Genomic DNA, 27,836 nt, shown 5'->3' on the forward strand with positions numbered 1-27,836 from the left:
CAGTCAAATCCTTGATGCCTCTCAGTTTCCTCATTGGTAAACAGCTCTGATCATGATTGTTTAGATTACTGTGAGAATTCAAAGACAGAATATTCACCTTCTGGCAGACAGCCAGGCTCTGAAGAGTCTGTTTCCCCTTCCCCCTTCTCTCTGCTTCTCTCTTCTAGCATCTTATCTAGAATCCCTGGGAAAATTCCATGTAGACTGGATGGCAACCTGGGCTGTGTTGTTGTAAAGGAATTGGAGTGGTTGGGATAAGAAAACAGTAGTGATTTATTATTTAATTTTAAGGCAAAAAAATTCCTTCAAAATAACGCTTATGAAGAAATCTGATTAATAGATCACTGAAAACCCAAGCTGCCCTGGATAGAACTGAGAGAGACAGCAAAGCCTTCTGTCCCCACTGAGGCTCTACACACCCAAAGCAGTCTACTAAACAACCAGGATGCCTAGGTCAGGGCTGGGAAAACTACTGGCCACACCAACTTCCTTTTACATTCCTAAAACACACATGTGTGGATTGCCACACACAAGAAGAGTATGACTGAAGAGATGTGAGAGCTTTGACCTTGATTGTGGCCATGTGTTTCAGGTATCTCCATGTGAGCGGTGCCGCTGTGAAGCTAATGGAGAAGTACTGTGCACAGTGTCAGCCTGTCCCCAGACAGAGTGTGTGGATCCTGTGTACGAGCCTGACCAGTGTTGCCCTATCTGCAAAAATGGTAGGTGGACTAGCTGTCGGGCAGGGGTGGCTTCCAGCCCCCCAGACTATAGATCCTGGAATAGTGAATGGAACTTATGCAGATCTGTAACTTTAAATAGCTGTGATAGTTGTGATCTTTCTCTCCCTTGGGCTCTCTCTCTCTCTCTCTCTCTCTCTCTCTCTCTCTCTCATACACACACACACACACACACACACACACACACACACACACACACAATCTTTAACTCTGGGCATACAGTTGGGAATAGTTGTGTACCTAAGCATTTTCTGTCTCATTGATGCCACCTCTACATTTTATAGATATTAAGAAGTTCTTTGGAGAGAAATTCAATTTTTACCATGGAGGAGGAGAATCGCTTATTTTAATTTAATGCTCTATGTTCTTACAAAGCCATTTCTGTCTTTCCAAGACAATCAAACACACTGGTTGACCTCATTTGCTTTTCATTAGAAAGTGAATGAAATTTAGAACATGATTGAATATTTTTCATAAGCAAATTAGGCAGGGAGAGAGTCCCCTCTTATTCCAAGCTGAGCATTCATGGTGAACTAAGAGCCAAGCAGGCTTTATGAAAAGAAATGGCAGGAGTCTTCTATTGTTATTTATCAAAGGAGTGTCACCTTATTTAGAAAATGAAGAGCCTTCCCTTCTGGGGTGCTGAGCACCATGCTGGGCATCACTTTCTAAGGGGCATTGAATGAAACTGTTTCTTAGAGGATATGGGCCTGATGATTAGGCTCCCAAGAGTAATTTGGCAAAAAGAGGTTGAGAGGGTCTTAGAAGAAAAAAGAGTCAGGAGACATGATCCCAGTCTTCACCTATCTGAGTACCTTTCCTCACAAGAATAGATGTCAATCTATTTCATGACGTTTGTTTTTAGTTGCACATTGTAGAGCTAAAGCATGACGCTACTGCCTGTTAATTGAGTTGCTAGACTGAGGCTTGAATGGCTGTGTGGTAACAGGCCTTGTAAATGGTAATAAAGATTTGGGTGGATGTTTACATCGGGGTGATATTGGTGCTCTCTCTTGGAAAACTATGTTGTTGTTTTTTTTTTTTTTTTTTTGCGCCAGTCCTGGGCCTTGGACTCAGGGCCTGAGCACTGTCCCTGGCTTCTTCCCGCTCAAGGCTAGCACTCTGCCACTTGAGCCACAGCGCCACTTCTGGCCGTTTTCCGTATATGTGGTGCTGGGGAATCGAACCTAGGGCCTCGTGTATCCGAGGCAGGCACTCTTGCCACTAGGCCATATCCCCAGCCCTCTCTTGGAAAACTATGGACTAAATAGTGTGGCAGTCATGTCAGCAAAACTCTGTAAACTGTGAGATACCAGGCCCATACATATCTGAGTTTTATCACAGCTCATTTGTAACTCTTTTGAAACATATAAATGAAAGGAAGAAGGACGTTGCTGTTGAATACAATTAGTCCTGAAAGAACAGATCATTGTGCTAGGAATGTAATCAGTGGAGACACAGTATGTTGAGTCCATAAATGTGTAAATGGACAATGTCTAAGGAAAAATGCTAAGATTTAGGCTTCACAAGGGGTTAGCTGTCTGCTGTTCATGATGTATAAATTCATTGATGGCACTGGAAAGCCTTTGAATATGGAGTATGTTCTTTTTAAAACATAATGCTACAGTTGGTCACCAGTGACTCACTGATGTTGAGATCTGAGGGCAGCAGTTTGAAGCCAGCTTGGTCAGGAAAGTCCATGAGATTCTTATCTCCAATTAATCAGCAAAATGCTAAGTATTAACTTTGAGCAAAAAAAAAATGCTAAAGGATATGGCACAAGCCCTGAGTTCAAGCCCTAGTTCTCTCTCTCTCTTTCTCTCTTTCTCTCTCTCTCTCCTACACACACACACACACACACACACACACACACACACACACAGTCATACAATACAAAAACACTCCTGTGATTTAGAAGAGAGTCAGTAGAGTTACATTAGGAAAAATGAGTTATTTGGGGGAAGAAGTCTGTGGAGAAGCCAGAAGAACTTCACTGGGTTTGAGGGCTGGCATCATACCAGGTCAGGGAGAAGTGACTGTAATTCTGAACTGTCAGGGGATGAGGAAAGCCATCTTTAGACTCAGCTGCCCACCTAGAGGAGCAAGAGTGGACACCATTCTCTCTTTGGCTCATGATACTTAGTGAGTTGCTCATATAGTGGCATGTGAAGTACTTGACCTCCTAAATATCTGCAAGAGCCTATGCTTCTCTTACCAGTTATGAGTAGAAGCCATGTCTTGGTCTTAGCTATCCCTAGAATCCTACTTTGAATAATTCTGATCGGTGAAAAGTCAGGATTTCAATCCCTCAGTTTTCCCTTTCTTTGTGTGTGTGTGTGTGTGTGTGTGTGTGTGTGTGTGTGCTGGTACTGCGACTTTAGGGCCTTGCACATTCACGTGGTTTTTATGTTCATGATTGGTACTCTACCACTTGAGCCCCACCTCTACTTTTGGCTTTTTATTGGTTAACTGGACATAGAATTTTTCAGACTTGCCTGTCCAAGCTAACTTCAAACCAAGATCCTCTGACCTCAGTTTCCTGGGCAGCTAGGATTACAGTGGTGAGCCACCAAGGTCCAGCTCAGTCTCACATAGATTTTTCTATGGCTGGCTTGGAACCTCAGTCCTCTGGATCTCAGCCTCCTCAGCAACTAGGAATATAGGCATGAGCCACCAGCCCCTGGTAAGTTGTAAGGTTTGCTGAATGACTGAACAAACTGTCACATTCTAAGGAAAAGAGATTTGCTTGAAAAAAGAAAATCATTTCTGCCATAGAGAATGCTCTGTAGAACTTGATGGAGTTAATGGATAATTTACAATAATCTATCCTGCCTCCCCTCCTAGAAAACCATATTTTTCTAAGAAAAATTTGCCTGATATATTTCTGATTAGAGTACATTGAAAGCAGATATTTTATATGATTTTAAATGCTTGGGTAGACTTGGCTTGGATGAAATAGGAAGGATTTAACTTTTGATCTCAGCAGAGCAGCCTGCCTTTTCACCCTGGCATGCCTTGACCTATAGCATTAGCTAGCTCTTTCTCTCAATCCAAGAAAAATTACAGTGCACTTCCTAACTGCCAAAGCTACTTGCATCAAAGGAGAAAAGTTGGAAACCAAGAATGCCTTGAATATAAATAAATGATCACAAATCAAATATGGTTTAATATATTCACTTTGTTGACAGGTAAAGATCAATCTCCCAAGGTTTTTCTTTTGATAAAATGAATGTTCTATAGAACTGGCTTTCTATTTATTTTTCTTTCCCCACAATGGTACAGTGAGTGTTACATTGATTTTCAAGAATTAAAAGTTTTCTCCAGTGATGGAGGCATTTCAGAAGTACATAGCACCCTTTCTTGATATTCTTGGATCTTGGACATACTTGTCAGCCTTGTCAGCATGAAACTCTCATTACTGATCACATCTCAGTTCTGCTGTCATCTTATTCATGGAACATGAGTATAGGAACACAGGGGCCTTGTTGGGTGAGTGGTGAGTCTCCAAGGTGGAATTTGATACCCTAAGGGAAGAAAGGGATCTATGATAGGAAACAAGACACAGGACACAAAGGCACTGGATACAAAGCTTGAAGTCTCCATACTTGATACTTCTTGGCCATTTTATTTTCATAAGAAAACAAATACAGCCATTTAGAAAGAAAAAATAACCAAAATATTTACAAAATTTTAAGATGAACACAGAAGCTTCAGATAATTAGATGTATTCTCATGGAAATATAAGCATTAGCTAGTAATTAGGCATAGTTTTGCTAGGTTGTTTACTTGTATATTTCAGAGTAGAACAAGATTGCAGTTAAAATTTATGGAGTGAAAGCTACCAGCACAACCATGTTCATTGCCACACTATTTACCATAGCTAAAATATGCAACCAACTCAGAGGCCCTTCAGTAGATGAATGGATCAAGAAATTGTGGTATATAGGGCTGGGAATGTGGCTTAGTGGTAGAGTGCTTGGCTAGAATGCATGAAGCGCTGGGTTCAATTCCTTAGTACTACATAAACAAAAAAAGACAGAAGTGGTACTGTGGCTCAAGTGAACAAAAGGAGCTCAGGGAGGGTGGCCAGGCCCTGATTTTAAGCCCCAGGACTGGAAAAATAAATTATAGTATATATACACAATAGAATTTTATGCTTCTATCAGAAAGATGACATCACCCCATTTGTAAGGAAATGGAAAGACTTAGAAAAAAAATCATACTAAGTGAAGTGAGCCAGACCCAAAGAAACATAGACTCTGTGGTTTACCTCATTGGTAATAGTTAGCAAATGCCTAGGACAGCCCTAACAGATAATTACAATAGCTCAATAGCTATGTACATACACCACATAAGATGATGCTAAGCTAAATGAACTCCAAGTTATGGAAATAACTGGCTTATCAGTGTTGTTGTTATTTCCAACATACCATGTGAAATTATACCTTTTTCTTCCCTATGGTTCAGTCAGTCCCTGTTGTCACTATATTTGATTTTGGTACCCTGAGTATTGTATACACATTTATCTGAATTAGGGAAGAGAAGGGGAACATCAAAATGGTGAGACAAAGGGCAAAAGGTGAACCAGTACAACAGCAATACCTACAAGACAATATGTTATAAACCAAATGTACAACTCAGGGGTCTGGGGAGGAGGGAAGGTGGGAGAAAATAAGGGAGGAGGTAAAAAGTTTGACAAGAAATGTACTCACTACATTACATACATAACTGTAACCCCTTTGTACATCACCCTGACAATAAAAATGAAATTTAAAAAATATGGATTGAGTTGGACTAAACTGAGTGTTGTATATGGGGACAGAAGTTTTATGCCAAGATTCTTTCACAAAGAAAACTCTGCTCTCATATGGCCTTGACAGTAAACCCTTTCAAATTTTTGCCAGAGAAACAATGCCAGTCTTATGTGAACCCTGCCATTATTTGAGATGACATGGTTGTGATACATAAAATTAAAAGAATTTCAAAGTATCTGAATAAATAGTTGACCCTAACAAGGTTATTTAGCAAGATCATTATTTAAAAGTTAGTTATTTCCTAAATATTATTTAAAATAGCAATGAATTAACAACTCCATTTCAAATAACATCACACATGACAAATGTGTAGAAGTAAATTTTGCTAAATTGTACCAGCTCTTCACACTCAAAAGAAAAATCACAAACTTTATTGATGGAGTACATGAAGATAAGTAAATGGAAGAATACAAAATGTCCATGAAGGTGGACTTGATAATGCAAATATAGGCTGCTTCCCATTGATCTATTGATTCAACATAATTCTAGTCAAAAATCTTAACAGCTTTTTATGGAAATTATCACGTTGGTTTTAAAATTCAAATGACAACTCAAAAGTTAAAAACAGCCCAGCCAAGCACAGCAAAACTGAAGTAACATGATTACTAGATTCACATCTGTAATCCTAGCTAGGAAGCTGAGAACTGAGGGTCATAGTTGAAAGTCAGACCAGATAGGAAAGTCCATGAGACTCATATCTCCAATTAACCAGCAAATAAATAAATAAACAAACAAACTAGAAGTCGAACTATGGCTCCCAATTTAGTCCCCATATTGTGACCCTCAGCAAAATGATATCAGAGCATCATATACACAGAAAGGAACTACAGATAAATTTCCTTTGGGAACATAGAGGGAAAATATTTTAACAAAATATTAGAAAAATCAGAATCCAGCATCATTAAAAGGGATACACACTTTAATAAGTAAGATTTATTCCAGGATCAGAAAGTTGACTTAGAATCTGAAAAAAAGCATTTAGTGTAATATTTACCATAGTAATAAGATAAAAGAAACAAAACTATACATAATCTCAGTGAATGACAAAATCAAATACTCATTCTTGTGACTAAAACTCTTTGAGAATTATAAGAAAAAACTTTCTCAATTAATAAAGTATAACAGTTCATAGCTTGCAATTTGTACAAATGTTCTAGTAACACTTCTAAGATCAGAGAGAGAAAACAACGATACATAGTTTCATTTCTTAAAGTCATCAAAGTAGAGAGACAGACAGAGAGAATATGAATTAGGAGATGCCATAAACTTGAATGTGAAAACTTTGAAGTACTACACACTCACACACACATTTATGAGAACTAATAAAGATGCTAGATGAAGTGCCAATTATATGGTGCATAATGAATAAGAAAACTGAAAATTGAAAATAATTCCATTACAATAGCATCAGAAAGAACAGAATACCAAGTGCAAGATTACACAAATACTTAAAATTACGCAATACTGTCTAGCAAGTGTGAGGCTGTGAGTTCAAACTCCCATTGAACAGGTATTGGTAGCTCACATCTCTCACTCTAACCACTCACATAGCTGAGACTTGGAGGATCAAGGTACAATACCAGTTCAAGCAGAAACATCTGAGACACTCCATCTCCAATTAACCAGCAAAATGCTGGACTGCAGGCATGATATAGGTAGAATTCTGTTCAAGAAAATTGGGAGCATATGTTTATACAACAATCTACACACAAATGTTTGTTGCAAGCTTGTTCTCCATAGCCAAATAATAGAAATTATCTCAATGTTCATCAATTGCTGGACCGATTAAAACAAACAAACAAGCAACAATATCCTGTGGCTTCTCTCTGTAATCTTCATACTTGTGAGCAATGAAATGCATTAATGGTACACACTACAGCCTGAATAAACTTTAGTAGCCAGTTGCAAAAGATCACCTATTTTATGGCTCCATTCACTTAAATATCCCAAGAAGGAAAACTTATAGAAAGGAAAATTCAACTAGTAGTGGCCTGTGGCTAGGATCAGAGTAGAATTAACTTCAAACAGGCATGGAGGGATTTATTGATTATATGTCTTTTACTTGTTATAATTTTTACTGTGAAATAAGCTTACCAGCAGTAATACATTATATAGTTCCAATGGTGGAGTTCTATGATTTGTAAGGTATGTGTGAATAAAACTACTAAAACACTGTTGGCCTCTTACAAAGACAATAGGAGATTTTGATTACTTCCTTTGATTCCTGAAGATAATCTTCTACCTCCTTCACATCAGTGGTTGCCAAAGCCAGGTTTGTATCAGAAACCTCTGGGGACTTGTTCCAACACACTGCTGGGTCCCACCCTAGACATCCTTCTCCTGAAGTCCAGGCTGAAGCCTAAGAGTTTGTTCTCTTTATGCTCACACTGGGGCTTGACCTCAGTTTGTTAAACTGTGCAGGCTTCTACAGTTACTCATTGTTAGTGTTCTACCACTTGACCATTTCAGCCACCACTCCAGTCTGGCTTTTGTCTACCTAAGTGAAGATGGAATTTGATAGATATCACTGCTCATACTGGTTTCAAATCCAGGTCCTCTGATCTCATCCTTCTGAAAAGCTAGGATTGTAAGGGTGAGCCACCAGCATCTGCGGTGCCTGGCAGAGTTCTCATTTTTAGTAAGCTCTAAGATTTTTCTCTTCTTGCTGGGCTGGATCTCATCCTGTGAATGCCTTTGCTTTCCCTCACTTTTTTAAAAAGAGTTTTTGGGAATTTTCTCTTGGTACAATTTAACGTAGAATTGGATGGTTTTTAACTCTTGAATGTAATTGTAAGTGCATCAAGTTACATTTGTCATTTTCTCCAGAGATTTGAGAGTTTATAGAAATTTATAATATAAACATATTTTAAAATGTGGAAATTGTCAGCTCAGAGAGAAATTGATACTTGAATACCAAATTGAGTCAGAAATAAGATAAAACAAAAAATGTGCTGTGACTTCTAAAGCAGAGAACCTACCTAGCAAGTGGGCTCAAGCAAGTCAATTAATTAATTGATTGATAAAATATGCTCCCTATTATCTATCTTGTACAATTAAGTATTGAAGATGGACATAAAATCTACAGTTTCCGAGAGCAAAAATAGAAAATGTGAAATGTAATAACTATTAGGTACAAATAGAAATAAACTGTGATTCATTAATGATCAGATTCCTTGAGATTGAAAACACAAATTTTAAAATATTTAAAATCTTTGTTAAACTTCTGTGATTAGCATTTTCTAACAGAAGAACTCAAACCCAAAGTGCTAACATACTTCCACACATCTTGATTTCCTAGCATTTTGCTTTTGTGACAATAATTATTCAGACGGAATTTAATTAGTCCTCATATAGCCCAGTGAGCAGCAATTATTTGTTTTACTTTTACTTAAAGAAGCACATGAATGCCTGGTCTCTGTAATATACATTTTCATATACTGTCTCACACTCCCCCAACTAGCATGAATTCTGAACCTACTGTTGTCTGTTTTAAGCTTCCATAGTCAGTATCAAAAAGCTCAGATAGTACTTAGATACTCATATGAGTGACAAAATAGCTTTACGCAGAACCAGTCATATTGTGTTATGGGTGTGGGGATTATGGGAATAGTATCTTTCAATGCTGTTTTGTTCAAATTTTGGTTCTCCTTTTAGATTCCTATATAGGAGTGTCTATGAAGGTGTACATTTGTATTACTACAGAATGTTAAACTATTGTTTATTTCTCTACCATATGGATATGAATCAAGTAAGAGCTCATGGACTAAAGGGGAAGTTGTTTCAAAAAGAAAAAGAAACCTTGTGTTTGCTGCTCTGTTTTAAGTAAGAGGAGAGTAGGGAAGAAGAGTGGAAAATGGCAAGACAAGCATAGCAGCATCTGTGTGTGGTCCTGATTGGCTTTGGATTTATTTAATTAGAATATGAAAGCATAGGTCCCGCCATCCCAGAGGACCATGCAGAATAATCACAGGCAGGAGAAGAAGGTTCATAAGGAGGTTTATTAGTGGGGCCATAGTTCCCACGGGAGAGGGAGCTACATGGCATCTGCACCTTATCCAGGTGGCAGCTTCTCTCTCTGGGGGTAAAGAGGAAGTAGTTAGGTAGTGAGTAGGAGTGGCTCATTAGGTATGGGTGGATCTGGGGGCTAGTGGGAGGAGCTGAGGACCTGAGGCTAGGGAAATGTTAACATTCCCCCATTTGTTGTTTATTAATAACAGAGGAGGGGTTCCAGGCCGGGAGTAAGGGTAGAGGCTGTTTCTTCTGGAGCTACTTCCTGCTGAAAAGGGGCAAAGTAGTCAGGGATCCCTGATTTGTCATTTGGCCTGGTACCATCCAAGAAGTATTTGTTTGACAGTTTGATTGGTAAAAGTCCTCATCATTTCCACGAGAATGGTTATCAGGGCCAATGGGTGTCATGGTCTCCTCTGGCTACCTCCTGCAGCTTGGGCACATCAAGGAGTCACTGGGTCTGGGGTCTTCAGGGTCCAGATCTGCGCTGGGTAGAGAAGTGTAGTAAGAAGATAGCCTTGAACTGTAAGTTCCCAGGTGGCGTCCTGGGTGAGGGATATTATCCTGTTAAAAGAGACTTTTGAAAAGATCAGGCAAAAGGCTGATAAGTTCACAGGACCAGTTAACATGAACAACATGGGAGAACACACCCTGGGCACAAGCCAGAGAAGTTCCTTTTGGAACATAAACCCAATTGTGGCCCATTACAAGGAAGGAGGAACAACTGGACTGGGGACGGGAAGGAAGTGTTTAGGGATAGTGGACTGGTTGGGAGTAACCAATCAGAGGATATACATTTATTTATTTATTTATTTATTTATTTATTTATTTATTTATTTATACAAATAGCAAGTACCAAAGCCAAGAATGCAAGTTTCTGTCCAGATGGAAAATGGACAGGTATGGACATTAGGTAGGTAAACAACTATTCCTCTTGGTCTCCCAGCTCTGATTAATTTTGAAAGGGCAAGTTTAAATTGACTCCATTTAAGATAAGACTTCATCTCCTCTTACTCCTCTCCATGGTTCCTCATTGTCAGGACTGACCTCGTCCTGAAGGTCTAGATGGTCATTGCTTGGATAGCTTGTCCCAGTTGGTATTCATGGGGTTTGAACTCAAGGCCTGGGCACTGTTCCTGAGCACTTCTGCTCAAGTCTAGTACTCTACCACCTGAGCCATGGTGCCACTTTCAGCATTTGGTTGGTTCTCTTGAGCCAAGTTTCCAGTTTGGCTCTTTGCTGGTTAGTTGGGAGATGGAGTTTTAGAGGGATATTTTTCTTCTCTTTCCGGGCTGGCTTCGAACTGCAAACCAAGGAGTCTTAACGATAAAAGTTAACTTTTATGAGTGCCCGGCAGATGGAGTTCTTTCCCTCTCTCTCTCTCTCTCTCTCTCTCTCTCTCTCTCTCTCTCTCTCTCTCTCTCTCTGTCTCTCTCTCCTTCTGCCTCTTCATTTCACAAAGAAAGGTTTTCTGTTCTTGGTATTGATGTTTGTTAAAAAATTTTAAGATTGGGCTCAAACTTGAGCAGCTTTCCTGAAGCATTTTAGACTGTTCCCCACTTGATGAGTGACCAGTGGAGCTGAACTAGAGATCAGTTGATTCCAAACACCCACAATTGCTGATTCCCTTGACCTAGCCCAGTGGCTTAAGGTTGGCGGCCCAGTGGCCTTCCCTGGGAGTGGGGCTTGGAACTTGGAGCCAAGGTTTATGGTGGCCCAGTGGCCTTATGGAAAATCCAAGCTCCCGGCTAATGGTCACTCACCCTGGTTGGAGTTTCAAATCTGTTGTGGTGGATGATTGTGCCCCTCCCATGGTAAGTGATTAGCGGAGCTGAGGAGTTAAATACCAAGCGTCCCCGGTATTACTCTGGTCAGCTGAAATGTACGAGACAATCAGCAATGCAGCCGTCACCCCAATCACTGTGTCTCAGACAGAGCGCAGAGTGTGGCCCTGAAGCCGCAGCCCTCTGCCCCAATGCTACGGTCATTTGGAGTGGGGCTCGGAACTTGGCGCCAAGATTTTTAGTGTGGCCCTGAAGCCATGGCCCTATGGCCCTACAGTAAATTGGAAAATCGGATCCGAGCCCTCGGTTAGATTATCACTTACCCTGGGTGTGAGGGCAAATTTGGAGATTGTCGTGGTGGATGGAAGTAGAGTGCTCAGTCAGAAGTTACCTCAGTGGTCCTCTGGGTTGGCTTAGGACAGCAGAATAGGTCCCAGGGGCAGCTTGGACCCCCAAGAAATGGGGGAGCAAATCCACCAGGGAGCCTATCCCAGGTTAGGCACCAATGAAAGCATAGGTCTCGGCCATCCCAGAGGACCATGCAGAATAATCACAGGCAGGAGAAGGTTCATAAGGAGGTTTATTAGTGGGGCCATAGTTCCCACAGGAGAGGGAGCTACATGGCATCTGCACCTTATCCAGGTGGCAGCTTCTCTCTCTGGGGGTAAAGAGGAAGTAGTTAGGTAGTGAGTAGGAGTGGCTCATTAGGTATGGGTGGATCTGGGGGCTAATGGGAGGAGCTGGGGTCCTGAGGCTAGGGAAATGCTAACAGGATAAATTCTCAGGGGTGAGATCACTAGGTCAAAGATTCGAAACATTTCTTAGGATTCTGATGTCACCATGTTATTTTACAGAAGGTTGTAAATTCACAAAACCTCTTGTTTTATTATAACCTTATTAAAGTTTTTATTAATTTAATTTACATGAAAAATTCCATGTTATTCAAGTTAAATATTTAAACTTTGAAATATCCTAGATGATGTTTTTCTGTAATATAATTCTTTAACTTCTTAAAGTAATTTTGGACATCATTGTGATGCTTTGGTGACTAAATATCACTGGGGAAATCCAGTTGTTTGACTGAACTATAATAATATAAGGTCTTCAGAGCAAAGTTTTGATAGAGCAGCTTGATTTCTCTGCATCCTTTATGTACCTGTAACAGAGTGATACTAAGCAGAGCTGTGTCTGTGGATGTTTAGTTCTACCCAGAATGATGGAATTTGAAGTCTTTTGTTAATTCATTCAGTAGATATTGTTTGGCTCTCTGCTCTGGGCCTCAGGAAATAAAAAGACAAATAACAAGTCTTCCAATACAAAAGAGATAGACTATAAGGAAGACTCAACTGCTGAGTACCAGGTAGCCACCAGAAAATCAGAAGTAATGCTGTGACTAAAAGTGTTAGAGCTCTAGCCTTGAGCAGATAAAGCTCAGAGATACTGCACAGGCCCTTAGTTCAAGCCCCATGAACCACAAAAAAAAAAAAAATTAAGGCTCAACACTGCTCAATGAGCCTGCTTGTGGGATATTAAAGGCAACAAAAGAAAATGAGGACTGAGATGGCCTTTGACCAGAAAAATGTCAAGGCTGAAAATTGGCCTGTACCAGGCCTGTAAGCCTGTAGTGGAAGAGAGTCAGGACATGGGAGGCAGGGGTCATAGCATGGTCATAGGTGAGGAGAGGAGAGCTCAGAAAATGCTGAGGAAATTAAATTCAATTCTTAGGCAATGTGAAGCCAAGGAATAGAAATGATACCATTACGTGTGAACCCTACAAAATCATTCTAGTTTTAGGGTTCAGGATAGAGGTTGTTGCCATAACTAGAAAAGGATAATAGTGGCCCGAGGTTAGCCAATGGACAGACCACAAGGAAAAGCAGATGCATTATGGAGATGCTGCAAAGGTCAAGTCTGCTGGCAGTGACTGATTGTATAAAGTAGGGGGCATGGGTCTCCCACATGAAGCATGGGGCTCTATTTCACATTTGGACAAGGGCAGCATTGTCAGAGTAGGTCATTGAGGCAGGCAGAATAGGAGGAAGAGAAGGTCATCTTAGACTTGAAGGGAGATCAAAGCTTATAAATGCTATTTTTTCAATGCTCTTAGCTGTCAAGTTAAGCTAAATTTTCTGAAGCAGTGTGAAAATCCCTGGCTTTGGAGCTAGATAGCTGTGACATTCTATCTGAATCTCTGCCATGTTGCCTAATTGGCTTATTCTCCTCACTTTCATCACCTGCAAAATTGGGATAATCATCTATATATCATTGGCAGGCTCACTATGAGGATTAAATATGTCAAGTGTTTTCTGTTGAGTCAGTCACACATCGGAAGAAAGTTTCCTTCATGCCTCTGGCTTTCTTGATCTCCATCAAAGAATCGAACTTCTTAAAAGCAACACTCAAGTTAGGACCAGCCCAGACAACACAGTAAGACTCCATTGAATAAACAAACAAACAGATATCCACCACTAAAATTTCTTCTAACCAGCCCCCCAAATCTCATGCCACAAATACTATGGCAGTTTTCCCAGACTCATGCAGACCAGGGCTGTAGGAAGGTTAAGTTTTTAGCCATATTTCACAGCAAAAGTCATCTTAATGCTGATCCATTCATGTTCCTTCACCATTATTCATCTGGTCAGTGCTGCTTGGTCATTAATACAGTGGTCTAAAATCCCTTCAGCCTATGTCCGCAGAAAAAGGGAGATCAACTGTCACCATACACAATAAAGCTATTCATCCCAAAGACAGCTAACTTTGCCACAACCACAGGATGATCAATGGTACTATTACCAGAGGTAACCTGAATTGCATCCAAAACACTCACACAGGACACATTTGGGTAGAAATGATCTGTCAGTGGTAGACAGAGTGAAGACAGATAGGCCTGTGGATGCCTTGCCCAATCTGTCTCTGCAGGAGAAAGAGCCAATGAATATTCTTAGGCAGAGCTGTTCAATGGATGCTTCCAGAGAATGTAAAATACAGTCTTTGTTGGTCAGAAAACACAGTCTGCTCTTATACCAACTGCAACACCCAAACCATATATTTTGTCTTTCAGAAAAATTAAGTTAAGGTATAAATGAGCCCATTAACCCAGGAGGTACCCATAAAGTTTTAATTCTGGAAACTACTCCTCATCCCTTCTAAAACAAACACTTTTACTTAAGAGCTCTTGCAGTTTTGCTAATCCTGACAGCTGTGAGCTGAACTTAATTTTAATCACACATTCACTGAGTCTCTGAAAGCACATCAGCCAGCACTAAGTAAAGCATTATCATATGGGTGAAAAACAGTGCCAATATTTTTAACTGGGAACGCTAAAGTGTTTTTTTTTTTCTGTAATAAGGATTATATGCTTCTGAAACCAGTGTGTATATGTACCATAATTTGATGCTTCTTTAATAGTTAAGGATGTTTGTTTGAATAATTATAGTTATTTGAAGAACAGATCAAAGTAACACTAGATTTTACTTCCAAGGCCAGCTACTACTGCTGGGCATGCCTGAATCCAGGTAAACATAAGAAAGGAGCAAAAGGGCAGCTAAGAATGACAGGAAAGTGAAAGAAGGAACAAATTTGTCATCACTTGCATTGCTCCTGTGAAGTATCCAGAGGATGGAAAGCCAAATGCAGAGAATCATTTCTCCTAGGGCACACCAGATGGCTTGAGTCCTTTTAGCACTAACCATTTATTATTCTTCCATACTAATGCACAAGTATCACAGTCGTGATAATTCAGGGATCCTTTCAGGGTATGCACATCGACTGATTAGCTTTTCTACAGTTCACAAGTATCATTGTTTATCTTCACCTTGTTAGACTCATTGCCTTCCTCTAAAGTAGAAGGGAGGGAAACACTAGGAACCAAAGCAGCCCCTAAGAAAGAGAGAGAAGAGCCTGCTACTGGGTTGATGGACCTGTCCCTTCATTTCTGGGGCCACCCGGGGTGCATGAACCTCACTTTCTTTTGTAAGTGGGATCAATAAAATGAGAGAGAATATATGTAAATTGACCGTAAAAATTTAAGAGTCTTCCAATTGAAGTAAATGCCTTTGCAAGCAAATGTGATTAGTGTTCATGTCACACATGTTCCCCAAACCATGGCAAAATTTACTTCTTTCATTATTGGCCTTTAAAGTCCTTCCATCTGGTACTTGGAAAGATGGACCCTTGGAACACAAGCAGCTTCCTATCTGACCTGAAGTTTCTTTTGTCACCAAGGTGCTAGCTCTTCCTCCTATCTTGAATCAACACATCTAACCACACACAGATCATTTTTCTCAGTTGTTCATTCTACCTAAAATGAGTTGAAGTCACTCTGGAACAAATAAAATTCATTTGGTTTCTGATCAGAAGAAATATCTTCTCTTCTGACTTCCAGTGCTTGACCTCTAAGCCACCCTCATGTTTGTGTTCCTTAGAAGAGCATGCCTGGCACTCACCAATCTCAGGTGTTACCTGCGTCCACCTGTTTTGTCTCCCCTGAGGCAATGAGCAACTTTCAGCCTATTCTTACTCTAGAAAAATTTGGTTAGCAGTGGCTCACCCAAACTAAATAGATCTGGGGGAACCCCCAAATAGGGACTTTTTATGAGTTGATTTCTCAAGTACTTATTACAACAACAGAGCTGACACACCCAGTATTTTTGACTCTACAGATTGCAGAATGCTGATAGGATAGCATAACCACCTGTAATATCTTTCCATTATCATTGGCAATAAGGAAGAAAGAAAAATGAGAAAGAAGAAAAGAGGAAAAAAGGGAGGGGTGAACATGCTATTAATAGTTGTTATTGGTGTTCACTTTTCCAAGGCTTCTCATGATGAAATGTTTAACTTGAACAAACTGTCCTTTTGTTGACTGGAAGTGTAGAGAATTCACTGACCGAATAGAGACAAACCAAAAGACATGCCTGGATGACAAAGCATGGGTTTCTAGTTCAAAGACTTATGGTTAGTTCTAAGAAAACAAGACATCCCTAATTTATGAAGCAGCAGGAGACCCCCTCTCTTCTCTCTGAACTGTGCATTCCTCTGAAAGAGGACATGATTTCTTTCCTAGATGATCATCGTTCATTCTCAACCACATATTGCTCTAGTAGTTATACACAAAGTAAAACAACAGATTTTAAAATGTTAACTCCTGCAGCAAAAGAAAAAAGTAGAAAAAATTAAATAATAATAGTTGTAAAATTCAAAAAAATCAGTCTTATATCCATTTGTTACTTGCTTGAAGTAGAAACTTATTTCAATAAATGTCAAAAACAGAGTTTGGCTAAGCACCAGTGGCTCACGCCTGTAATCCTAGATACTCACGAAGCTGAAATCTGAGATCTGAGTATCATGGTTTGAAGCAAGGGTGGGCAAAGAAATGAATGAAACTATTATTCCCAATTAACTATCCAAAAAAAGCCATAACTGGAACTGTGGCTTACATGGTAGCATGGCAAACCTTGGGTTCAAACCCCAAGACAGCCAAAAAAAAAGTGGGTTATAATTTTTATTTTATTTTTACTTAACTCTTGGAATCAAAATAAAGCCTTTTGAATCTAATTTCAATCTAATACTATTGCTAATTCTATACCTAATTCTATTATTAATTCTATTCTATTAAATATCCAATTCTTAAGGTCTAGCTTAAAAGCATTTAAACATTTCAACATCAAAATTAAAGTTAATTTTGGTTAATATGGCCACTAACTTTTTGACACAGCAAATAGATATTTGCATACCAGACTTGCTTTCCTATCCTGGCACCTGCTGATCTGCTTTCTGTCAGGACTGATTCTTTTTTACCTGCCTTTTCTAGAATGCTATGTGGTTGGAGACGAAGTTAAATATTTGTGCCTTACTAGCTCTTGTGTCTGTCCACCCCTTCATTTTTCATTAGTGGGCAGAATTCCACTTTATAGATGCAGCTAGCTTCACCTATTACTACATAATGTACATTTGAGTTGTTTACAGTTTGGAGCTAGGGTTGATAATGTTGTTTTGGCCATTCAAAAATGAGTTTTGGGGTAGAAATTTGTGTTTATTTATCTTGAGTAGATTCCTAGAAATAGAACTATGGGGGAGAGAGGGTAAGTGCTGTGTTTAGGAAGAAAAGGCCAAACTGTTCTCCTAAGTGTCAGTTCTGTTATGGATTCTCCTCATTAGAGTGTTGGTAGTCTAGTTTGTATGATAAGTACATCATACTTGGTGACTGTAGATGTTTGGGGGGCAGAATATGACATAACAAACAAGACAGGCTGTCACTTGGAGTTTCACACCCAGTGACAGAGTTAATGCAGGCTGGAATTACAGGAGGCACCTAGAGATGGCAAATTGAATATTGAGTGTGGTGGAGTTTGACTAAGTCCAAGTAACAAAGGAATGTTCTGGCTACTAGGTGGAGCCTTTGGCCAGCTGGGTACATGTGCATTGTAAACTCAGAAATTAGAATCCAGGAGGGCAGGATGGTGGGGTGAGAGTTTAGCCAATTGTCTGGGAAGGGAGTTGAGAGTTTGGGAGGCAAAATCAAATCTGGGGAAAAAGCATTTGTGAAATAGTACATTTACTATTTACTCCACATCAGTGACGAAGCTTGCTATTGGAACTCTCAGTGATTTACTGAACTTCCATTTGCATTTCTATGATGATTGACGCTGCATATCTTTTTTATGGTCCATGGCCATGTGTACAATTTATTTTGTGAAGACACTGTTGAGATTTTTACTCATTTTTAATAAATTGTGTGGTTCTTTTCATTGACTTGATGAGGTTAATAAAAATTCCAGCTCTTGTGTATGTATATGTTTGTCTATGAGTGCCTCTGTGTGTGTGTGTGTGTGTGTGTGTGTGTGTGTGTGTGTGTGTATAAATACAAGCAAACAAAGAGTCTGCAGAGGCAAAAACCGTCAAAGAATCTAGGGCTACTACAGCAAAATAAATATGATGCAGCATTTAAACAAATTCCTCTTAGAACTGGAATGAACCCAAGGTGAAGACAGTCTCGTGTAAGGGAAGTCCATGGCAGTATATGAGCACACCTCAGTTTTCTTTCTTAAGGCAGATGACAGGATGATACATCTCAGTGAGAAAGCAGTCTGTTCACTTTGAAGTCTGGTCTCGGTGCAGGAAGAGCACGCTGGAGAGCCTTTCCCTGCAGTAGGCATGGCTGGAACAAAACCTTCAATTTTCTCTGCATCAAATTATAGTAGTATGTTCACCATACTGTAAAACACTGTGCTTTTAGGGTATCATTTCTCTGAACCCGAATAACAAAGTATCTATGCTGTGTAGCCATGTAGCTAGTTCTTTTCTGTTTTTATTTCTATGTGGAATGGAGCAGTAGCTATTTATATTTTTTGTATCAGATGGAAAGTTGTTGAATTATTTCTAGAATTGAATTATGTTCAAAATAAGATGTTTTCTTCCAGGTACTGGTAGCTCATCACTGCAATCCTAGCTTCTGAAATCTGAGGATGGAGATTTGAAGGCAGCCCAGGCAGAAAAATCCGTGACACCCTTAGCTTCAATGAGCTAGCAAAAAGTCAGAAGTAAGACACGAGGCTTAAGTGGTAGAGCCAGCCTTGAGTAAAAAAGCCACATGAGAGCCTAAGGCCTTGAGATAAAGCCCCAGCACCAGCAGCCAAAAAATAGATAAGATGCTTTCTTTTCATTATTTTCTGCCAGTCTTAACATCATATCCCATTAGTTATTATCACTACTTAAGAAGTCCACTTCATATTAAGAGCAATTCTAACCCTTCAAAGTATCGTCTTATTCCTTCAACTCTCTCTCCCCTTATTCTGGGGCAATTCTGAAAATGGGGTTTGGGGACAGCTTGCATTGAGCACTCTTGCTTACTTATTTACTACTTATACTTGAGTTTGAACCCAGAATATTTTGACTGCAAAGAATGGGACACACTACCTACTCTAGCACATTCCCTTATTACATCTTGGTTGTTATTTTTAACTATAACATATAATTTTTACATAATGATTTTCTGTCAATATCTCTTTTTTATTATTTATTATTGTCAAAGTGATGTCCAGAGGGGTTACAGTTTCATACGTAAGGCAGTGGGTACATTTCTTATATGATTTGTTACCTCCTCCCTCTTTCTTCCCCCCGACTCCCCCTTTCTCTCTCCCTCATGAGTTGTTCAGTTGGTTTTGTAAGTATTGCTTTTGGAGTTGTTTGTCTTTTTATCTTTTGCCTCTCGATTTTGATATCCCCAATATCTCTTTTTCAGAATGAAATTTGATTATCCTGATCAAGCCTTCTATGGAGGCATAATTCACATGTACTAGACTGCAGATTATTTTCTCTAGACACCATGTTACCATAATGTTACTGGACATATTTTCAATTCTCTTATCCAAACTAACATTACTGAGATTCATCCACGTTGCACTTATTTGTATTTTTGGCCCTTTTACTTGCTGAGTGATAATCTATTGCACAAAGGGACTACAACTTGTAGATCATGTTTTTACTGATGGCTTTTTAGTTCCTTTCAAATTTGGATTGATAATGAGTAAATTGTTATTAACATATTACTCTTTTAGTACTCTTTTTTGTGTGGGTTTTTTTTTCCAATTTTTATTATCAAACTGATGTACAGAGAGGTTACAGTTTCACACATTAGGCATTGGATACATTTTGTACTGTTTGTTACCTTGTCCCTCATACCCCCCCTCCCCCCTCCCCCTTACCCTTTCCCCCCCTGAGGTGTTCATTTCACTTACACCAAACAGTTTTGCAAGTATTGCTTTTGTAGTTGTTTGTCTTTTTTTACCCTGTGTCTCTCAATTTTGGTATACCATTTCAATTTCCTAGCTCCAATACCAGTATACAGGGTTTCCAATATATTCAGATAAGATTACAGATAGTGTAGATACAACCACAGGAAGGTGATACAAGAACATCATCAATAATAAAAGCTACAGATACACATGGGACGTTGAAAGTAGTTACAACTGTGATATAACAATTGTCTCCATAACATGGAATTCATTTCACTAAGCATTATCGTATGTGTTCATAACGATATAGCTATTGGGCCTTGTGATGCTCTTCTATGACTTGCCTAAACCTGTACTAATTATTCCCAATAAGGGAGACCATAGAGTCCATGTTTCTTTGGGTCTGGCTCACTTCACTTAGTATAATTTTTTCCAAGTCCTTCCATTTCCTTACAAATGGGACAATGTCATTCTTTCTGATAGAGGCATAAAATTCCATTGTGTATATGTACCACATTTTCCTGATCCATTCGTCTACTGAGGGGCATCTGGGTTGGTTCCATATTCTAGCTATGACAAATTGTGCTGCAATGAACATTGTTGTGCTGGTGGCATTACTGTGATTTTGTTTGTGGTCTTTTGGATAGATACCCAAAAGTGGGGCTGCTGGGTCATAGGGGAGTTCTATATTTAGCCTTCTGAGGAATCTCCATACTGCTTTCCAGAGTGGCTGAACCAGTTCACATTCCCACCAACAATGAAGTAGGGTTCGCTTTTGGCCACATCCCCTCCAACAATTGTTATTGTTAGTTTTGTTGATATATGACATTCTTACTGGGGTGAGATGGAATCTCAATGTTGTTTTGATTTGCATTTCTTTTATGGCCAGTGATGTAGAGCATTTTTTCATATGTCCCTTGGCCATTCTCATTTCCTCATCAGAGAAGTCTCTTTGTAAGTCTTTATCCCACTTGATGAGGGGGCTATTGGTTCTTTGCGGTTTTGTTTTGGAGGAAGGTAATTTTTTTAGTTCTGCATATATTTTAGATATGAGGCCTTTGTCCGTTGAATGGCCGGTAAAGATCTTCTCCCAGTCTGTGGGCTTTCTGTTTATCTTGCGAGCTATGTCCTTTGCCATGCAGAACCTCTGCAGTTTGATGCAGTCCCATTTGTCCAACCTTTCTTTGATTTGTAGCCTTTCTGGGTCTTTGTTAAGGAAGTTCTGTCCTGCGCCAAGGAGCCCAAGTGTTTCTCCTACTTCTTCCTTTAGTGTTTTCAGGTGTCTGTTTTGATTTCGAGGTCTTTAATCCATTTGGAATTGATTTTGTTGCAGGGTGATATATAAGGATCTAGTTTTAGTTTGTTGCATGTGTTGAGCCAGTTTTGCCAGCACCATTTGTTAAAGAGGCTATCTTTCTTCCATACTATTGTTTTAGTTCCTTTATCAAAGATTAAGTAGGCGTAGTTCTGTGGGTTCATTTCTGGGTCTTCAATTCTGTTCCATTGGTCTTCAGGCCTGTTCCATGCCAATACCAAGCTGTTTTTATCACTATAGCTTTATAATACAGCTTGAAGTTGGGTATTGCAATTCCTCCAGCACTGTTCTTTCTGCTTAGGATTGTTTTTGCTATTCTAGGTCTTTTATTGTTCCATATGAATTTCTGGATTGCTTCCTCTATTTCATTAAAAAAATGGTGTTGGGATATTAATGGGTATTGCATTGAATTTGTAGATAGCCTTTAGCAATATTGCCATTTTGATTATATTAATCCTCCCAATCCAGGAGCATGGGAGGTTTATCCATTTCCTTAGTTCTGACTTAATTTCGTTTTTCAAGCTTTTAAAGTTCTCATCAAAGAGGTCTTTCACTTCTTTGGTTAAGGTTATTCCTAGGTATTTTATGTTTTTGGGGGCTATTGCAAAAGGAGTTGCTTTCCTGATTTCAGCCTCGGTCTTCGGGTCGTTAGCATAGAGAAAGGCTGTTGATTTTTGAAGGTTTATTTCATATCCTGTAACTTTGCCAAAGTTTTGGATCAGCTCTAGTAGCTTGGGGGTAGAGTCTATGGGATTCTTTAGATATAGGATCATGTCATCTGCGAAGAGGAAAGTTTAACTTCATCTTTTCCTATTTGGATCCCCTTTATATTTTCTTCTGGCCTAATTGGTGTGGCTAGGAATTCTAGTACTATGTTGAAGAGCAGGGGAGAGAGTGGATATTCCTGCCTTGTTCCTCATTTTAAAGGGAATGGCTTTAGTTTTTCTCTATTTAGAGTTATGCTTGCTGTTGGTTTGTCATAAACTCCCTTGATTATATTCAGGAATGTTCCCTGGAATCCCAGTTTTTCCAGGGCTTTTAGCATAAATGGGTGCTGGATTTTATAGAACACTTTTTCCGCATCCAGAGATAAAATCATGTGGTTCTTTACCTTGCTCCAGTTGATGTGGTGGATTACATTAATTGACTTGCATATATTAAACCAACTTTGCATCCCTGGAATAAAACCAGTTTGATCATGGTGTATGATTTTTTTGATAACCTGTTGACGTCGATTGGCCAGAAGAATGTGTATTCTGTTGTTGCTGGGTGGAATATTCTGTAGATGTCGGTTAAGTCTAGTTGGTCTATGCAATTATTTAGTTCTGTGGTTTCTTTGTTCAGTTTTTGGCATGTTTATCTGTCCAGAGGTGATAGTGGAGTGTTAAAGTCCCCAACTATCAATGTGTTTGGGTCTATGAGTGTTTTTAGAGTCAGTAGTGTTTGTTTGATGACGTTGGGTTCTCCTGCATTTGGTGTTTAGAATGGTTATATCTTCCTGTAGTAACCTTCTTTGTCTCTTCTTACCTTTTTTAATTTGAAGTCAATTTTGTCTGATACTAGGATTGCAACTCCAGCCTGCTTATGGGGGCCATTTGCTTGATAGATTTGATTCCAGCCTTTCACTTGTAGAAGATGTTTACTTTTGCTGGATAGCTGTGTCTCTTGGAGGCAGCAGAAAGATGGATCTTGATTTTTGATCCAACTTATGAGCCTATGTCGTTTGATTGGAGAATTAAGTCCATTAATGTTGAGAGTTAGGATTGAGAGATGATTGTTTGTTCCTTTCATTATCACTATCTTGTTTAAAGCTGTGTCTTCCCATTTCTTGATCTGATGTTTACTATTTAAGGTTCATTTCTCTGTCTGTATTGGGATCTTGATTATTTTCCCTGTATAGTACATCTTTGAAGATTTTCTGTAGAGCTGGTTTGGTGGAGATATATTTTTTCAGTTTTTCCTTACTGTGGAAGACTTTTATTTGACCTTCGGCTATGAATGAGAGTTTGGCTGGGTACAGAATTCTTGGTTGGTAGTTATTTTTATTTAGTGTTTGGTATACTTCATTCCAGGCTCTCCTTGCTTTCATGGTCTCTGCTGAGAAGTCTGGGGTAATTCTGATTGCTTTTCCTTTATATGTGATTGTTTTCTTCTCCCTAACAGCTTTAAGGATTCTTTCCTTGTACTCTACCGATCCTGTTTTGATCACAATGTGTCGGTGGGATGTCCTGTTCTGGTCTAGTCAGTTTGGGGTTCTAAATGCTTCTTGTATCTGTATAGGCCTTTCCTTCTGGATATTTGGGAAGTTCTCAGCTATTATTTTGTTAAATAGGTTGCCTATCCCATTAACCTCTTTCTCCAAGTTTTCCTCAATACCTATTATCCTTAAATTGGGCTTCCTGATCATGTCTTGAATCTCCCGTAGCGATCTGTTTTGTTGATTGGACTGTATTTGTATTGATTTTTGATCTTTCTCCATAGAATCTAAGGAATCTTCAGCTCCTGAAATTCAATCCTCTGCTTCAGTTAGTCGGGACTGTAGGCTAGCTACTTGATTTTGAATCTCTTTTCCTTCTGACTGGTCTTTCCTGATGATTTCCATGTCATTTCTTAGGTCTTGTATGGACTTCTTTACTTCATTAACTTCATTACTTTGGTTTTGAGTGTTGTCTCTCAAATCTTTAAGCTGGGTAGCTATGTTTTCATTCGACTCTTGAAGTTCATTTATCTTTCTATTTTTGGATGCCATGAAATTCTCCATTAATTTTTGCTTTGCCTCCTCATGCTCTAGAATAATTGACTGAAGAGATTCAAACTTTTCATTTATCATGTTTATCAGTAGACTTTGTAGAGTATTTTGGGGGTTCTCTTCTATATCTTTGATTGACTGCTCTGCTTCCTGCTTGTTTTGAGTGGGGGATAAAACTTCATTGTTTGCCATTTTTCTTGTGTTCTTTCTGCCCATTTGTATTGGGAATGCCAGTCTACCAGCACCTGTGAGCACCATTTAAGACCCAAAGCAGCCCTTACCAAGCACTGTTGTATAAATCTTACAAGTTCACAATTATATACAGATACCCTGTATACCTGTCTATAAAATTAGATTTGGTGTTCCTAAAGAATACAATCTCAATATAACAACCGATCCTGGGCCCTGTATTCAGTAGTTACTTATTTACTGTTACAACCCTATAAGCAATTCTTGTTTTTATATTATGTTCTTTTAGGACTGGCTTCCTCTATGAACCCCTTTGATTCACTCAGATTAAGCTGGAATACCCTCTATCCAATAACCAGGAGTCAGTGGAAACTGGAGGTCCAGGCTGTAAGTCAGGAGGGTAAGTTGGAGTTAGTAAAGAGAATAAAGTAAAATGTATTGGGGAGGGGGTGTGGTGATTTTGGTTTAGTTTCAGTGACGTGGAAATGTGGAGAAGAGTAGAATCAGTAAAAAGAACAAGGTTAAAATGATAGACAGTGGAGAGTTAGCAGAAAAGAGTGGAGGTGTTATTCATATGAAAGTAATTTTTAAAGAAAGAGAACACAAAGAGAGAAATAAAGTAAAAATAGTGGAGGACAGATGGACAAAACAGAGTAAAATTATTTAAAAAAGAAAAAAATAAATAAAAAGAAAAAAAATCAGAAAGGAACTGCCCAAACAAACAGAAAAGAAAAAATCTTGATAAAACAAACAGGTAAAAATGGAAAACAAAACAAAACAAAAAAACCTGACGACGTTTCAGAAGTGAAAAAAATTTTTTTTTTTAAAGTTTAAAAAAATGTTTGAAAAGAAGAAAAAAAAATGGAGTCCTCCTTGTTTGGGAGGTCCTTCCTCAGTCTCTGGTTTCCTTGCTATGGTCTTCAGTCTATTTTCCTGATTGGCTGGTTTTGACTTGATTTCAGTTTGCAGGGGGTGGTTCTGTTCTGACCCTTCCCCCCTGTTGGTGCAATCCTGGGTCTCTGTGGTTTGTACAGCTTGCAGATAGGCCTTGGGTGTCCTCTGTAGATGGGGACTTGAGCAGTCTCAGGAACCATGGCTCCTCTGTCTGCTGCGGGGCCGCTGCCTTTAACGCCTGGCTTTGAATAGGCTGTGGACTCAGCAGGGCGGGGCGCCTCTGCCTGTTTTACCCGGCTGAGTTGCTTGCCTGGGGAAGGCTCCTCCCTCCTGGGTGGGGCGGCCTCCTTGGTGGAGGTGGCTATGGAATGCAGCTCCAGTTCAGGCTGGGAATTGGGCTTCCCCTGTGACGGGACTGTTTAACTTTCTCAGGAACTGTTTGTTCCCCCGTCTGGTGTTTCAGTGCCGTCGGGAGCTTCTCGCCGCTTTTGCTTTAAATTTAGAAATTCCGGTGGGCAGGGCAGGGCACCTCTGGCTAAGCCGAGGCCCAGGACATGCCTCCCGCCTGGGCAGGGGGCGTTCTCCTGGGCGGAGCTGGCTCTCACTGTTCAGTCCCTCTTGCCCTTTTCAAAGATGGCTACTTAGACCTTGCTTTCCCCAGGCCCAATTTAGTTCCAATCTGGTCTGACCCGATGCCAGTGGCAAACATGGCACTTTGCTATGGCGGTGGGGGAAGGGCTGCCTTCCAGAAGCTGCTCTGTGGGCACAAGTGAGAATATCTTTCATGGGGTACCCACTCTTTCTCTGCGATTTCAGGTCGTCCGTGCTCAGCCGCCGTCTGGAGTATTTCTCCCTGGTCTACGCTGTGTGCTTTAGCTGTGCGGAGTGCGGGTTGCTGTGCTGGGCACTGTGACGGCGTCGGCACTGGCGGGGCGGTGGGACACCGCCCGGAGCTCAAATCTGTGTTTTCCTATGAACAAAGTCGATTTTTCCTTCCTGGCCAGAATCCCTGTACTGTTAGAACTTATTCTGGCTGTCTTTCTAGGAGTAAAAGTTTCTATGGGGTGAGAAAACTGCGATGTTGGAGGGAGCTCAGCTAGTGCTCTGCAGCTCCTCCACTGTCTTCCCGGAAGTCTCTTCTTTTAGTACTCTTAATAAAAGACTAAGGCATAAGTTACACTCTAGGTTTTTTAAAATGTATGTAACTGACAATTTCTAAAGCATTTGTTCCAATTTAAACCACTACCTGCAATGTATGTGAGTCCCAGCTGCTTGATGTCCTCAGCAGCACTTAGCAGTGACAAGTCTCTCTAGCATATCTGTGGTAGAGTCTCACCTGTGCTGAGCTGGTTCTGTGATTTGTTAAGGCTTAGTTTATTTTTTATTATGATTTTCTTTTTCTTGTTTCTAACTTAGTTGGTTTCATCTCTGTATTTATCATGTCTTTTATTTTCTGATCCCCACATTTTGTTTTCTGAGGCCTTCCTCACTAATCTGGAGCAGCTGCACTTCTTGTGGGTTGTTAGTCAACTCCAAGAGACAGGAAATAACTTGTCCACTGTTGTATTGCTCAATGACAAACCAACCCATCTGAGGCACAAATCTTTCATCCTCTCTACAGTGGTCTTCATAACATGTCTATGATAGGAAACCAGGATGGCCAGTGACAATATCTCCCCCCAGGTCCCTAATGGGATTCAAACTGGCCAACTTATACTGCTTCGTCCCCCTCAACCCTACCCATGAAAACCACATGAAGGGATGCTTCTGCCCACCGTTACTCCCACTTATAGCCCTCACTGGTTCTTCCCAGTGTGGGCCCCCAGGGATGTCAGGGGCCCTCCCTTCCAGAACTGTGAATAATGAACTACCTTTATAGGAAGAGTTTTCTCCTGACCTTGAACTCAGGACCTGACATCGGTTCCTGAGCTTTTGTGTTCAAGGCTAGCCTTCTACCACTTGAGCCACAGCTCTACTTGTGCTTCTTTGGTGGGTAATTGGAGATAAAAGTCTCATGGACTTTCCTGCCCCAACTGGCATCAAACAAACATCGATCCTCAGATCTCAGCCTCCTGAATAACTATGATTGTAGGTGTGAGCCACTGGCACCAGGCAAATACCCAGTATTATAAAGCAAGCTCCTTACTGTCTTCAAATATTTACAGGGTTAGAGGAGTCGATTTGAATTTTCCCATTAGCAGTGCTTGGTAAGTGAACCAGAATGAATCAGGATTCTTTTAAATATCCCAATTGGCAGCCTCTTGAATTATTAGTCTATATAGGACCAAACTGCTAGAATTCAGATCTCTGGGGCATTCGCTTTGCTTACCAGCTGTGCTCCTGCCGTTCTCAGGTTGGAGATCTCTCTTCTTGGCTTCCCTGGCAAGATAGACATCACAGAATGTGCAGTTAGGCTCCTCACAGTATAGTAGGTTATCTGGATGTCCCTTACTATTCCCATATGTCCCCTGTTCACCTGAAGATGCTCACAGAGCTGGAATCAGTGTGTGGGCTCATTCCCCAGCCTGTGTTCCTGTTGTGTCTAAGCACCACACACCTGTTCTGCATTCAAATCTTTAGTCACTTTTCTTTCTCAGTATTCCTGCCT

At 40.0% G+C, this 27,836-nt stretch overlaps 1 protein-coding gene across 2 annotated transcripts in view; it reads left to right on the forward strand.

Moving 5' to 3' along the window:
• The window catches only part of Vwc2 (von Willebrand factor C domain containing 2), a 146,255-nt gene that overhangs the window by 31,443 nt on the left and 86,976 nt on the right, over positions 1–27,836 (forward strand). For both annotated transcript variants that reach the window (XR_007210023.1, XM_048339555.1), the window contains exon 3: positions 593–722. Coding sequence is in view for 1 of the 2 variants with exons in the window: in XM_048339555.1 (XP_048195512.1) it covers positions 593–722 (130 nt within the window). In the remaining variant the exon portion in view is untranslated. The remainder of the gene's footprint in view (positions 1–592; positions 723–27,836) is intronic.

The sequence above is a fragment of the Perognathus longimembris genome, chromosome 2, assembly GCF_023159225.1.
Source record: "Perognathus longimembris pacificus isolate PPM17 chromosome 2, ASM2315922v1, whole genome shotgun sequence".
NCBI classification, from domain to species: domain Eukaryota; kingdom Metazoa; phylum Chordata; class Mammalia; order Rodentia; family Heteromyidae; genus Perognathus; species Perognathus longimembris.